This window comes from Callospermophilus lateralis, chromosome 8 (genome assembly GCF_048772815.1).
Source record: "Callospermophilus lateralis isolate mCalLat2 chromosome 8, mCalLat2.hap1, whole genome shotgun sequence".
In the NCBI taxonomy this organism is placed as follows: Eukaryota; Metazoa; Chordata; class Mammalia; order Rodentia; family Sciuridae; genus Callospermophilus; species Callospermophilus lateralis.
In genome coordinates, this window is record NC_135312.1 from 55,413,103 (window position 1) to 55,429,280 (window position 16,178).

Sequence of the window (16,178 nt, forward strand, 5' to 3'; positions counted from 1 at the left end):
CTGGAAGACAGAACACAAAAAAAAATTCATTTAAAGTGCTAAAGGGAAAAAAAAAACTTTTAAATGAAAAAATATGCTATGCAAATATTCTTCAAAAGTAAGGAGATATAGAAATGTTTAGACAAAAATCTAAATTTGTTCCATCAAATATGTACTATTAAATAAAGAAACTCTGGAGCTGGGGTTGTGATTCAGCAGAACGACTGCCTAGCAAGTGTAAGGCCCAAGGTTCGATTCTCAGCACCACATAAAAACAAATAAATAAATAAAAGGTAGTGTGTCCAACTACAACTAAAAAATAATTTTTTTAAAAAAAAAAAAAGAAACTTTAAAAGGAAATCTCCAAAAAGTGGATAGAAAATAATAACCAGTGAAACTGGATACAAAGTGATAAAGAGGACAGAAATGATATAAACATGAATGTCTAACTTTTCTTCATATAAGAAAATAAATAACAATAATCTATTAAGGCAATTCACAACATACACAGCAATTAAATGCATGATAATAACCAGATAACCAGAACAGACATATAAGAAATGAAATAAAGTGGTATCAGATTCTTAACATTATATGAGAAATGATATATTATGCAAAGGGAATGATAAATAAACTAGCACATACATATCGCAAGCACAAGAACCACCACAAATAAAACAGATAATAAGTTAATGGAGATAATAAAATGGAATATTAAAAATATCCACAAAAGACTCAGCATAATCTAACAAATCTTTAGCAGAAAAGAAAAGAATTGCAACCTCATTTCAAAATATACTACAAAGGTATAATAGTCAAAATAATATGGTATTAACATAAAAACAGGACCATACCAGCATAAAAACTCAGACCAGTGGAAGAGAATAGAGAGTCTAGCAATAAATTCACCCCTTTCCAATCAACTGATTTTCAACAAAGAAGCCAAGAACATTTAACAGTGAAAGGACAGTCACTTCAACAAATAATACTGGGAGAACTAGATAGATATTCATATTTATAAGAATGAAATTGGACCTTTGTCTCACATCACATACAAAAAAAAATGACTCAAAGATTTAAATATAAGATGGATCAAAGACTTAAACAGAAGAGTAAGAATTCTTAAACTACTTGAAGAAAACACAGGAAAAATATTCTATGACACTGCTCAAGCAATGATTTACTTGATGATATCACCAAAAACCACAGGGGAAAAAAATTAAAAAAATAAATGAATGTGTTTACTTCAAACGAAAATGTTTCTGCACATGTAAACAAACCATCAATGAAGTTAGGACACAACCTACAGAATGAGAAGAAACACTTTCAACTACACATCTTTATGAGGGGCCAATATCCAAAATTAGAACATAAGAATTCAATACCAAGAAGACAATTCAATTTATAAATGGGGAAAGGACCTGAATAAATATTTACCCAAAGAAAGCATACAAATGGCCAACAGGTATATGAAAAAGTGTTCCAATAATATCAATTTTCAGAGAAATGTGAATTAGAAACACATTCAGATATCATATCCCACAACTGCTAGGACAGCTAATATCAAAACAACAAAAGACAGCAAGTATTGGTCAAGGATGTAGAGAAAGGTATACTGTTGGTGGAAACAAATAAGTACAGCCAAGTACAGTACAGTATGGAAGTTCTTGGAAAAAAAATGAAAGAATTAACGTATGATTCAGAAATATCACTACTAATTATATATCTAATGGAAATTATATCAGTATTTCACAAAGATAACTGCAATTGAATGCTCACTGAAACATTTTTCACAAAACCCAAGATGTAGGAATCAATCTAAGTGAATTGAATATTAATAAAAATGAATTGAATATTAATTAAAATGCCACACAAAAATTTGTGGTATAGCCAGGTATGATGGGTAAATTAATAAGAAAATACGTTATACATACAAAATGAAATACTATTTAGCCTTTAAGAAGGAAATCCTGCCATTTGAGACAACATGGATGAACCCTGAGGATATCATGCTAAGGGAAACAAGACATACACAGACACACATATACACTTATTTGTACAACCAAAAAAGAGTCAAGTTCATAGAAGTAGAATGGGGGAGGGTATCAAAATTTCTGTTAGGAGAAATAAGTTGAGATGTATTTACAATGTCTCTATAGCTAGTAACAATGTATACTTGAAAACTCCTGAAAGTAGATTTTATGTATTCTCATCACATTCTTATAGTTGGTATAAGAAACAATGCACCGATCAATTAGCTCAGTTTAACCATCATGCCTTACAACATAAATATATACAATTTTTATTTGTAAATTAAAATTATAAACACTAAATAAGGTAATATAAAGGCATAAACAAAAGAAAAAGAATAACAAACAGGACAAATAGAAAACACTTAGTCAGCTTTGGAGGCTGAAGCAGGAGGATGGGTTCAAAGCCAGTCTCAGCAACTTAGTGAGGCCCCAATTAACTCAGCAAGACCTTGTCTCAAAACAAAAGGGACAGGATGTGACTTGGTAGTTGAGCACCCCTGGGCTCGACCCCAAATAAATAAATAAATAGATAGATAGATAAATACAATTAGCAAGATAGTAGAAAACATAAAATACTGATAATCACATTAAGTGAAGATGGACTAAATGTAGGAAAAGACAAAAATATTAACAAGAAAAAAGCAAGAACTATTTGCAAGCCCTCTATAAGAAACACTATTTAAATATAGTCATTTTAAAACAATGGAGAAAGATATGCCACGCAAACATTAGTCATAGAAATGCTGGTAGAACTATTACTAACATCAAAGTATATTTCAGACAAAATAAGAAATATTAACAAAGCTAAAGATGAACATTTCATAATAAAAGGATCATTTTGGCAAGAATATATAGTAATCCTAAATTTGAACATATTTCATAAAAAAGTTCCATATACAAAGCAAAAACTGACAAATCGGAAAAAAATAAACCTCTCTATGTTATATTTGGAGATTTCAACATTTGTCCCAACATCAAGGGAAAAAAATAGAAAATCAATAAGAACATAAAAAACTTGAACATTATTAACAAACAATCTAATTGACATTTATAGAATATTTAAAAATTACAGAGAATATACTCTTCAAGAATCCAGAGAACATTCACTCACTAAAATGGACCATACTTAGGGAAATAAAGTAACATTTAATACATTTAAAAGAAATGAAATCAGAATGTACTACATTTCCTGGCCATACAAATTAAATTGGAAGCCTATAATATCCTGACATATTTAGAAATGAAACAATACTTTTTAAAAGATCAAAGAAATGAAATAATCAACTTTTAAATAACCCATACATCCATTCTCAGAAAGGGTTCTTCATCTAAACTACAGATCAAAAATGATTTGATCCAGGACTGGGGTTGTAGCTTGGTGCTACAGAGCTTACCTAGCATGCAGGAAGCACTGGGTTTGATCCTCAACAACATATAAATAAAGTTATTGTGTCCTTCTACAACTAAAAATTTTTTTTTAAATTTAAGAAAAATGACTTGATCCAGGCGCTATGGTGCATACCTGCAATCACAGTGGCTTAGGAGACTGAGGCAGGAGGATAATCAAGTCCAAAGCCAGCCCCAGAAACTTAGTGAGTCCCATGCAATTCAGCAAAACCCTGTTTCTTAAGTAAAATATTTCAAAAAGGGCTCAGCAGTTAAGTACCCTCGCTGATTCAATCTTTCCTACCAAAAAAATTAAAAACTTTTTAAAAAATATTATGAGCAACTTACATTCTCTATTCTCCCAAAATTGATATAGAAATAGAACGTCAAAAAAGCACAGGACATAATGTCCAAAAGCAATTGGCATTACAGTTTAACTTTCATTTGAATCTGAGTTAAGAAAAACAGAATGAATCAGAGGAAATCACAAGAGATGTTTGAAAACTTCCAGAATTGAATATTAATAAAAATGCCACACATCAAAATTTGTGGTACAGCCATATATGGTGGGGCACACCTATAATCCCACCTTTAGACTAGGGAGGCTGAGGCAGGAGGATTTCAAGTTCAAGGGTATCCTCAGCAATTTAGCAAGGCCTTAAGTAACAGCAAAATCCAGTCAGACCCAGTGGCACACATCTATAATTTCAAGTACTCTGGAGGCAAGGAGGACTGCAAGTTCCTCATCAACTTGGTAAGACTCTGTCTCAAAAATAAAAAATAAAGCTGAGCACAGCAGTGTGCACCTGCAATCCAGTGGCTTGGAAGGCTGAGACAGGAGGGCTGGAGATGTAGCTCGGGTATAAAGTGTCCCTAGGTTAAATCCCCTGAAAGAATGAATGAATGAATAAGCAGGTCTGGGAATAAAGCACAGTAGTAGAGTTTACCTGGGTTCAATCACCTATACAACCAGAAAACCACTGGTAGAAAATTCTTGTATCTACTAAAGAAACTGAAATTTTAATTAAAACCTTCTCACAAAATTCTAGTAGCAAATGGCTTCACTAGTGAGTTTAAAAAAAAAAAAAAAATCATGAACTTTCAGAAAGGAGGCAAAAAGGATATACACTCCATTTCTTTATGACAGTAGCATTTCTCTAATAGGAGAAGTGATCAAGGTACTAGAAGAAAACTAAAGAAAAATATGCCTTGTGAAGAATAATAATCCTTTATAAGGTACTAGTAAATCAAATCCAGTCAAACTTAAAAAAGGTTATATTATCACTATCCAGTGGAGATTATCCCAAGAATACAAAGTTGGTTTAAAATCTAAGATCAATTTAATATAATTCACACAATAATAAAATAAAGGACATAAATGTCAGGATCAATCTTGAAAGATGCAGATAAAAGCACCAACTCTTTAAGGATAAAAACTCATAGTAAATTAAGAAGTAAAGGGACTATCCCCCCAAATAATAGAATCAAGAACGAACAACAGATAACCTCATACTTAGTGGTCAAAGACAGTACTTTTCCTACTAAGATCAGGAAGAAGAACAAGATGTCCACAGTCAACAATTCTATTTAAAACTTTACTAGAGGTCCTACCTAGGGCAATAAGTATTAAAGAATCAAAAGGCACAGAGATGGACAAAAGGGTAAAAACTGATTTTATTTGTATATATGGTCAGATACACACAAAAAATCCTAAGATCTAATAAACAAAGAAACAACAAAAACCAGGAGAATAATTTAGTAAGAATTTAGAAATATTTGTTGTATTCTTATGCAAAAGCAACAAACTACAAAATAAAAAGAATTAACATTTTCAATATCAAATACACAAAACACTCAGGGACCAATTTTAAAAAGTATCTGCAAGATCTGAATAATGAAGACTACATAACAATACTGAAAGAAATTCAAGAAAATATTTAAAAATTGTGTGTGCATGTGCACATACATACACACATGAATTTACCGTGTTCATTGTGAGGTCCACAATTAGGTGGGATATGCATAAGTATGAGGCCAAGAAGTCACCAGTTTGCAGTCTCTGCTGCAGATGTTCCAAATTTTTACTTTGGAACAATCCAGACCATCAGAAAACTGAGTTCTTAATTTTGTTTTTTTCAAAACCAAATTGCATTTCATCAGTAAATCCCTGGCTTCCAGTTTTTAAAAATAATATGAAGTTTTTTGTTTATTTTAGGAATGTTTTCTACTGCAACATATAACAACTCCTTTATAAAACCCAAAGAGAAATTTTTTTCTTAGACCTAAGTTTTAGAAATATGAGATCTCCAAATCACTAGCATACATATCAAAGCTATGGACTACACAAACCTCAAAACTCATTAAGTTTCCCAATTTCACTTTGGTTGCCAGTTAACTAGAACCATGTACATTATGTATGTTTTTCTGTATTCTACTCTTGCCCTGGTCTTAATTTACCTTTGTATTTTTATTTTTTATAGAATATGTATTTATGAACTACTTTAAATTCTTTTAGAGTATTAAATACTTTTAAAAAACATACAAATGATTTTTTAAAATTTAAAGAGAACCGAGTTCCCTGTATTTAAAAGTTTACCATTTAATCAAAGACACAATACAAACTATAAAATATTTTAAACATATGTGGTCTCATTATTTTCTCATAGGGGAAAAGGATGAGGGATAATGCACATCAAAGGGAGAGAGAATAGGGGTATAAGACTTAGAAATAAGATATAAGACTTAGAAATAATAATGGTGAAGAGGTTAGCAGACAGGCAATTAGAACAGCAACAGGGTATTAGATAAGAAATCCAGTTGTAAATTTAATAACTAAAATGAAGTTTTAGAGAAACTAAATGGTACAAACAAATTTTAAGAGATTTAAGAACACAGCAATAAAATGCTTCTTTGAAACAATAGACAAAAGCTTATAATATTTAAAATCTCAACCAACAGGATCACCTGGGTTGATTTACATTAATATTAATGACTCTTCCTCATTTCATAAGTTCACCTAAAAAAGTCAAGAACAATTCAAAGATACTCTCAAAGAAAAAAATATAAAAGATTATTCACTGTACAAGAATAACTTAAGATAAAATGGAAAACAAACATTCACCATGTTCAAAATACAAGCCTAGGTAACTGAAGTCATCAAGAATAAAGCTATTTACAGAAAATCAGACTATAATATTATAAACTCAACACAATGAAATAGAAAGCCCACTAAATAGTACTTAAAAATTAATACTAACATAATTCACATTCTCATTTATTCAACTTTCTAAAATATATATTCTTTAGTAATTCATAAAATATAAATTCTTCATAAAATATAAAATGATAATCTGTCAAAATTTTTTCCAATGACAAATGATGAGCTTCACACTAATATTTTGGACACTGTGTATAGTTTATAGAAGAGAGTACTTTTCTATCCAATGTTATTTCATGGAGAAAACCAAAAGCACAATAGGAGAGAAACTGAGAAAATTATTTGAAAAATATAACAATATATTGTACAGCTGTAACACAAAATCTTTCCTTTGTGAGGGATTATGGCTCAGTGGCAGAGCGCTTGCCTAGCATGTGTGAGGCACTGGGTTCGATCTCCAGCACCACATTAAAGAAAAAAATTAAAAAAAACTAAATAAATAAAGGTATTTAAAAAAAAAAAAATCTTTTATTTTTTTCTTGGTACTGGTGATTGAACCCAGGGTGCTTGACCACATTAGCTATAACCCCATACCTTTTTGAGCCAGGCTTTCCCTAATTTGAGACTGGTCTCAAACTTGAAATCCTCCTTACTTACCTTCCAAAGCAGCTGAGATGAAATTTTCCAAAGTGTGTGATCACTTAAATGCAGCACATATTTTGGGGAAAATCATAACTAATGTTTTCTTATGAAAGACAAGAATTTACAAACTATATTTCCCAAACTTGCTTAGACAGTTCACACAAATGTTTGTCTTATGATGGAAGGTCATAATTTATAAATACAGAACATGTGATAAGGACAGAGGAAATGACAATTGGACAAATTCAAGGTTAAGGATAAATTCCAGCTAAGGATAAATACCAGTAAGATGAAAAAAGTTAACAAATTGAAAAGGTCTGTGTGAAAATAAATTAGGATGACAGCAAAATTCAAACACCAAGTGGCAGATCAAAATCTGGACAATCTGTAGCAAGGAAAAGAGTGGGTACCAAAACTGAAAAGAAAGAGAGTAAAAGACAAAAAGACCACATAGCATAAAACACCAAAGCAGCTTAACAATGGTCCAACACTATTTCTTATCTAAGAGTCCTTTAGAATTTAGAGGCAGTGAGAAAAACTGGCCTTCGAAAAGTTCAAAAATGGAGATGTAGATGTTACTTACTGAGATTTCTCTTTTCTAAGCAAACATATTTATTCCAACACCAATATTCAAATTGTGATAAAATTACAGTATGCATAAACATACTATATAAACAGGAGGAAAGTATAAAGTAAATTTTAAATGACTACTTTGCTACTATACAAAAAAGTTTGAAACAACTTAGTTTTCGAATAATATAAATATTATCTGAATCTTATTTTTCACTTTTATAGACAATATAATACTGAACAAGTCTCATGAGAAAAAAAATCTCTCTTGACTGCATGAAAACCAAAGTGACACTGTGACTGGAATGAATAGAAAGTAAATCTATAGCCTTCAAAATGAAAAATATTCAAACTTGGCAAATACTTCATATTATTTGTTTTGATTGCCAAGATGAGTGATTAAACAATTACAATTTATGAACTCCATTCCTAATCATTCAGTAGAATTGTAACATATAACATTTAATAGAATTTACAAATGCATTCTAGGTTGAGTGACACACATCAATAATCCCAGAGACTTGGGTCGCTGAGGCAGGAGAATAGAAAGGTATAGGTCAGCCTCACCAATTTGGCAAGAGCACTATCTCAAAAAATAAAATAAATAAAAGGGCTAGACATACATAGCTTAGTGGTAAAATACCGGGGTTAAATCCCCTGTGCATACCTCTCCCGAAAAAATTACAAATTCTTTTAAAATTTTTCTTTATTCCACAAGCAAAATAATTTTCTAGTTATTTCCAGTTTCTCCTTCCACTACGGAGTCCCCAAACTCTTTACTTTCAGAACCTCTGAAAGACTAGGATAGGACTTATAATTTGAAAGCAACATTTAAAAAACCACACCAAGTATTTTTCCACTTCTTAAACTTGCTATATGGTGGATATATATACACAGCTATACAAGTGTCAGAAATAAAGTTGGAAATATTTAATAAATTTAAAACAATAAAATGGTAAAAGAATATCTTTCAATCAAGTAGACTAAGTCTAAATCTTAGTCTTGTCCCCTTACAAACTAAAATTTGGGCAATATACTAGTAATCAATAGTTATTCAAGTGTAGTCCACTGGATCTATGGCAATCCCCAAGACTCTTTCAGAGGTCAAAATTATTTTTATAATACTAAAATGGTTACTTGTGTGTTTTACCATGTTGACATTCCCACTGATACAAAAAGCAGTGGTGGGTAAAATTGCTTTTTAACTAACATCAAGACAAGACACAAATATATGCTAGTTAATAATCAAATATTCTTCTGTGTCATGCACTTATAATCCTTTAAAAAGTGACGGAGATGGGGGGGGGGTTCAAGACCAGTTTCCTTTATGAAGCAGGAAAAAGTATTAATTATTAAAATGTTCAACCTTAAGTAGATGGTTTTTTTAACATTCTGTGGACAAACCAGGGAGCACTTCTGCTACATACTAAAGTATCTCAAGAAAAACTTGCAAATGTGAATGGAATAAGACACTATTTTACAAGGAACACCATTTTTTCTTAGACTATATTTATTCAAACTTATCTGTCAGACATTTTCTCAAAAAAAAAAAGAAAGAAAAAGAAACAATAAGCCTATCATTTCAAAAAAAATTCACATTCTGTGTTTTTAAAGATTAAATTCCAGTTTTAGCAAAATGAGAATTCTGGAAAACTTGTATTTGATACTATGCAAGTCATAGCTTCCCAGTTTCTGAATTCTCCAAAATTAGTGATATTAGGAAATGGGATTTAAAAAAAAAATACTGTAGAATTTTAAGCAAGTATTTTCCAAATGAAGTGTATGATGTTACAAAATCATGCATTGTTTTGATACCTTCCAAGTACAGAATAAACCAGTGAATTTTAATCTAACATAGTTTACAAAATTCACTGATATTTTTTCAGATTTCACATTGCTACTAATCTTTAAGAAACTACCACTCCTCCCTAAGTGGTATTAAAAAATATCCACAATTATCTCAAACGGCTTCGAACATACTTTCCCCATTTTTATCCTCATATCAGATTTTCTTCAGAAACTTCAACTTCAACCAAAACAGCTTTACTAATCCCTGAGGCTCAAATTTTCATCTGTCAAAGGGTGAATGATAACAGAAGCACAGTATTGAAGTTATCATTGCTTTAAAAAAGAGCATTTATTTAAGGGTCAACTCCTAAGTGCTATACTATAAACATTTACATAAATTACTTCATTTGTTCCTTAGAAACCTTATATGAAGTAGGTACCTGACTCCTCAAAGAATCAGAGGATGAAATAAAGCAAGGATTTGTGCAACACTTGACACAGATTCATTTATAACTTAAATACCCAATACAAGGTGGCTAATTTGCTAATTACTACTGCCATCACACAATTATGTGGCCATCCTACTTATGAGACAAATCCAGCTAGTTATAAGGCTGATTCCATCCAAGATCAAATTATTAATAGTCAAGAATAATCCAACTACTCACAAAAACAAAAGTTATAATCTCACAGACATTAACAGGAACACCTCATAAAAAGTCATTTGTTTTGATAAATTTGGAAGCTACATATAGTAAACCAAATCAATGGTTAAGTAGGACTTTGATACTCACCTATTTTGTAATGATCAAGTTATTTCATGTCTGACTGAGTTCTTTTAAGTTGTCAAAAAAATTTTTTAAAAATCCCTGAATTAAGAACCAGGAAAGTGCCAATGTTTCTGCATAGATGTACAGATAATACATAATAAATTAATTTACAAACTTCTAGTTACACTACCTTTTTTTGCAAGCCATCTGGAATCTCCATATTCCACTAAAATACGTCTTTATGGGGATATTAATTAACATAAATGTATATATTAGCTACCTTCTGCTATTCTCCCATGCATTCTCCCAAAGCTGATATATGAAAGCAATGTTGTAACTTCTGCCCAATCCTTCCAAGATAAACTAGACTTCCAAATAAGAGCATCCACAGTCCATAACATACTAGTAGGAGCATGCATGTTTAATACATATAATCATGTGTATATTATATACATATATATACTGTTTTATATGATAAAGATAAAAAAAATCATCAAATAAAAAGATAAAAATGAGATCCAGAGAACGTTGAGAGCCACACACTCTTAAGTATATATTACAGGAGACACATAAAAAAGACAATCTAAAGATGTAGATAAAGGATACAAGATAGGATACTGGCTTTCTAAGGGCACTGCTGGAAACAGGTTTCAAACTATTCAGATAGAGCCAATGAAGTAAAATATCAATATTCACATCTGCATGCAACCTGAATTCAAGACTATTTAAAATACCAATAATAAACATTTATTTTTCTGCACTTTCCTTTTCTGAAACAAAATTAGCTGGACTAACCTTATGGAATTTCTAAAGTGTCCAGCACACTGCAGGTACTTAGTAAATATGTGAGTGTAATTATGGGATTTTATGGTCCAACGTAATTGGATTTAATTCCAAAACTTTTCAATAAATGGGAAATATTCCTTGTAATGACTCAAATAATTTGTATATTTTTTCCAACTTTTTAATCTCTAACTCTACTTACACTTATCTCCTAAGAGTTACTCCAACTCTTCCTAGTAAAAAATGTCACCATGGTTACACTAAATATAACTTTAGAAATCCATAAAAGATTTACTGGTATAGTATATTAACAGTGTACATTACATAAGCTAAAACATTTTATAGGATAAAAAGAAATATACCAAGAAACTGTCAAAAGAGGCTATTTATTACTTGGGAGAGTTGGTATCATTACCAAAAAATAATGGTAAACAGCAAGTGGATTTTCCCTGTTTACCCACCATTTACCACTATTAGTCCACAGTCCTAACAAATGGGCAAAAGGTGGGAGGGGCAATAACTTCCCTGTAACTCTTTCAATCTTATTTAAAAATCAAAAACAAAACAGCCCTCTGATACCAAGATAAATACAAAGCAAGAAAAAGTTCTATAATAAACCTATTTACTTTGCTTAGATCTGACCCTTATTCAGTTCATATCTAAAGAGCTCGGTCAAATCTCCAAATCCATTGTGCCTAAGAAACAATTACAGAGTTGGGGCTTTATCTTACTAGAAATATTCTTATCTTCATAAAAATTGCTTTTCTTTTTTTTTTCATTTTTGCAGTACCGGGGTTCAAATCCAGGGTCTACAGGAGGCCAGACAAGTACTCTATAACTGAGCCACATCCCCAGCCCAAAATTGCTATTTTTAAAAGTAAAAAATGATCAAATACTACATTCTGACAAAAAGCATCCTGAATTTAAAGTACCATTTAAGTATTTGTGAAGATGCCTCATTTCTAAGTCAATTTTTATAAGAAACTACTAAAACTGGTTCAATTATAAATAATAAAATCAGAATATATGGTAATCAAGTTTCTGAAATGTTTCTTTCTGTTCAGAATGTTCATATTTTTAAAAAGTCTACTTATAAACATCAGGTTCATATACATAGTCCTTGGTCATACAAATTTAGGATATACAAAAAAAAATTAAAAATTTGGAAGACTTTTTCTTCCTATTGATTTAACTACTAAGACTCACATCAAAATGTTAAAATTATGATCATGTCTCAAGAAAAATAACAAACATTATAAGAAATAAGTATATGGGTTCTCATCCCTATTATTTTTAACTCTACCTTTATTTATTTTCCTATTAGAGTTCCTTTTACAGAAAGGGGGCAAAGGAACAGAAATAGGTTATTCTCTTTAATTCATTACCCTAAACATTTGAAAAGTAATCATATAAACTGAAAGCAACCTTTTCTAGTTTAGTTACCAATTTTAGAAACTTCCATATTTTAACTAAAAAAACCAACTTAAATTCATGTGGGTATATATAATAAGCAATCAGCTAAAAGGTAAACCACAGTATTATGAGAACTAATTTGCACTATGTTCACTTACGACACTGTTCCCTTTTACCAAGATATTATAATAAAAGCACCTTAAAAAAAATTCATGATTCAAAGGATAAAGCTACAAAAACAGAAAAAAATAGAAGTTCAACCTTAATTTAACTTAAATAGAATCTACATAAAATTTCACATTGTGAAAATAATAGGAAACAACCCTCTAATAGCTCAAAATATAAAATTGTCACTTGGTAAGTGGAAAAACGTCATTATTCATTTTCAGACCTGTATACAAGGAGGTAACTTCTTAAATTCATTTTTCTGGGAAGCTTACTTAATACATATCTATTTACTTACAATATGAGGTGCTTTAGAAAATAACACATTTCACCTTAGAATTACTAAATGTATTGTCTGCACTTTTATTTTTAGCATGAGATCATTATAAGTACTTGTCATTTTGGAAAATAATGTTATTATTATTATTACTTGGAAAATTTTCACATCTAGCCTACTCATTATAAACACTAATTAAATCATAATATGTAAATAAAGAATACCACTCACTTAATATGGTTTAATGCAACAGGTAAAAGAAACCAAGTGAATTAAGATAGATAGACGGAAAATCAGGACCAACAATTAAAACTGCAGAGGTTATTTTAATAATAACAATGAATAAATTAGGTAATACAGAAACTTAACCAATTTTAATGAAAATCTAACTGTAAGATAGTGTTTTAAAAAATCTGTACTTAAAAGCATAAAACTATGCCTAAGTGGATTTTTTTTCACCAAAAATAAATAAAACTTCTAGAATTTATTACATGCTGAAATTTTAAATGGCCAAGGAAAAAAACCTTAAGCTTCATCAACATCTATATTTTACTTCTGTAAAATCCAAAGCATAATTTTTAAGTGCAAATTAAAATGTGTCACTATAACTTTATAATCTAATTAGAATGTTAAAAACTGAGCCACTAAAAAAGTCACATGACCACTCATAATTACTAAAGTCTCTTGATGAAAGTGTAAACAACTACTCCTAAGTAGATAATTTTACCACATTGTTTTTAAGGGAACTCACTAATAGTACCAAAGGAAACAGAGAAAGAGGGAGGGAGGAAAGGAAAGGAAAGGAAAGAAGACAAGAATGGAAATTAACCACAAAATAGTTTTTAGCAAAGAGGGGAAAAGAGTATGTTGGCAGGTGTCTGCAAGGAGGTAGATAATACAATGGAATCAGTTTTCATTCCGCAGAACCACCATGAGACTTGCTGCAATGTCAGCTCCAGGCACACACTGAGGGACTCCAGAAAATGCTCATTGATCATGCAGCACTTTATAATGCGCATAGGCTTTTTTCTCCTACTAACCCCGCCTAGCTTCTCTTTGCAGCTTCTCCTAAGCCCTCTCCCCACAATAAAATCTTTTCCTGGAGACAGTGAAATAGTTAATAAAAATTATCCTAGCAGCCTAAGTATTAGGACTATCACTCACCATCAGAAATCCTCTTCATCTAAATTAGGCAGGTTTTTTTCCTTAATGAGGAAAAAGAAAAACAAAACAAAACAACAACAAAAAAACCTACTACCAAGCAGATAAGAAAATGGGATTGAAGTTCCTTTATCTATAAATACAATTTTTGGTAGTATACTATAACTAAGGACAAAATCAATTATAGTTTCACCTTAACATGTATTTCCTTGATTTATACAGATTTTTATAAAATTGATGCAGCTGGAAATATATATATAATTTGAAATTCTCACAGCTTGAATTACTGGAAAATTTTATTGATAGCACTTTAGCATTCAAACTCTAAAATTTTAGTTTTTAAAATTTTAAATTTCATAATGTACTTAATAGTAATCAAAGTCACATGAGAAATCTAGGATCAGAGTGTGCCACCTAAATTAAGCAATTAGCTTGATATACTTAGTTTTAAGATAAAATAACCAGCCATTTTTAAAGAGTTAATTGAAAGCACAGCTTTAGGCTTAGATATGTAAATGAATTCTAAGACATAAAATACTAAACCTACTCAAAGCTGCTTTGCAGACCCCACCTTCTAATGAGTTAATCTAAAGGTCACCACCACACAAGGCTTTTTATTAAGTCCAAACCCCCTCTCCGTTTTTTATTTCCCTACTGAACACGTATCTGCAATTTATGAAACATGAAGTTTAAATAAAATAATTCTAGACTTATATGGTAATAGTGTGAACAAGACTAACAACATTCTCACACGGAATAAGGTCTGACCGTGTCCTGCTTTTATGCTCTGCCTCTCTTTTGCTCTCTCCTCTAATCTACTCATCTGTAAAATAATTCCAGCAGATAAGATTTCTTTGTTAAGATTTCAACTTTCATTTCATTTACAAACCTAACCCTACCTCAAGAATGTCTTCTAGAACATATGCTTCCATTTCAGCCGCTGTCTCCACCATGTTTTATCAAACTGCCATGTTTCTTACTGCACTATGATTAGATCATTGCCAGCAGGAACACTCCTCTGTGTCAGCAAGGGAACAGGAAATGGAATGTTCTATTACATGCCTAAAGCAGCTTAGCTGTTCACTAGCCAGGCATCTACCAAAAGAGCAGGGGGTGACTCACTGTGTATTTTTTAAAGACACAGAAGCTCTATTCCAAAGCAAACTTATGTCAAGTAATTTCAAAAGACAAAATAGATGAAGTCTCTTATTTTGCCAATTCAAACTTCAAAATACTAAGATTTCCAATAAGAATTATATGTGTGCGTGTGTATGTTTTTTTTTTTTTTTTTCTTTTTTTTTTTTAAGTCATTTAACACGTCTGGCTTCCTGGTTGAACAAAAGAGGTTGAAGTGGGTTACACAGCGATTTATCTTTGGTGAAACCTTGTAGTGAGATTAATGGCTGTATTAAAGATGCAAAGAAGTAGGGAAGATAATGTTAAGTTAGGAATTTGCAACATTAGCAAGTGGATTATATAATACTTGAGAGGGTATTTTTTTTCTTTTAGTGGTAAATTGGCTTTCAATACACAAGTTTGTAAATACCTATGAGAATGAGATTAACATTCAACTGATTTTTGTTTACTAAATCAAGAAATCATACACCATGGGTACATTTACTTTCTGGTAGTACCTTTAACTTCATTTACTAACCAAATAAATGATCTGTTTTTCCCTTAGTAGACTTTTATAAGTAGCATAAGAAATTTGGTATATGTACTCTATCAACAAGATAGGTACAATCAACAAGAGAGGCAGGATTTCTTCTAAAAAGGTTTATATGAGGGACTGGGGTTGTGGCTCTGTGGTAAAGCGCTTGCCTAGCATGTGTGAGGCACTGGGTTCGATTCTCAGCACCACATACAAACAAATAAAATAAAGGTCCATTGACAACTAAAAATGTATTTTTTAAAAAGTTTATATGAGATGAAATTGGATAAATTATCTGCTACTTAAGTTTTTGGTATTTAGGAAGAATTAGTAGTATGCTAGGCAATGTGTAGGTATTTTTTTAATACCTACACTTTTTTAATACATGTTATCAAGCCCTAAC

General features: G+C 31.1%; 1 protein-coding gene across 6 annotated transcripts in view; it reads right to left on the minus strand.

The window, feature by feature from the left end:
* Positions 1 to 16,178, minus strand: part of Ankrd17 (ankyrin repeat domain 17) — a 150,091-nt gene that overhangs the window by 103,032 nt on the left and 30,881 nt on the right. The window contains exon 1 of one of the 6 annotated variants that reach the window (XM_076864965.2): positions 15,024 to 15,355. The exons of the other annotated variants lie outside the window; for them this stretch is intronic. Coding sequence (XP_076721080.1) covers positions 15,024 to 15,077 — 54 coding nt within the window. The 5' untranslated portion in view covers positions 15,078 to 15,355. Of the gene's footprint in view, positions 1 to 15,023; positions 15,356 to 16,178 lie in introns of those variants that run through there. 6 annotated transcript variants of the gene reach the window in all.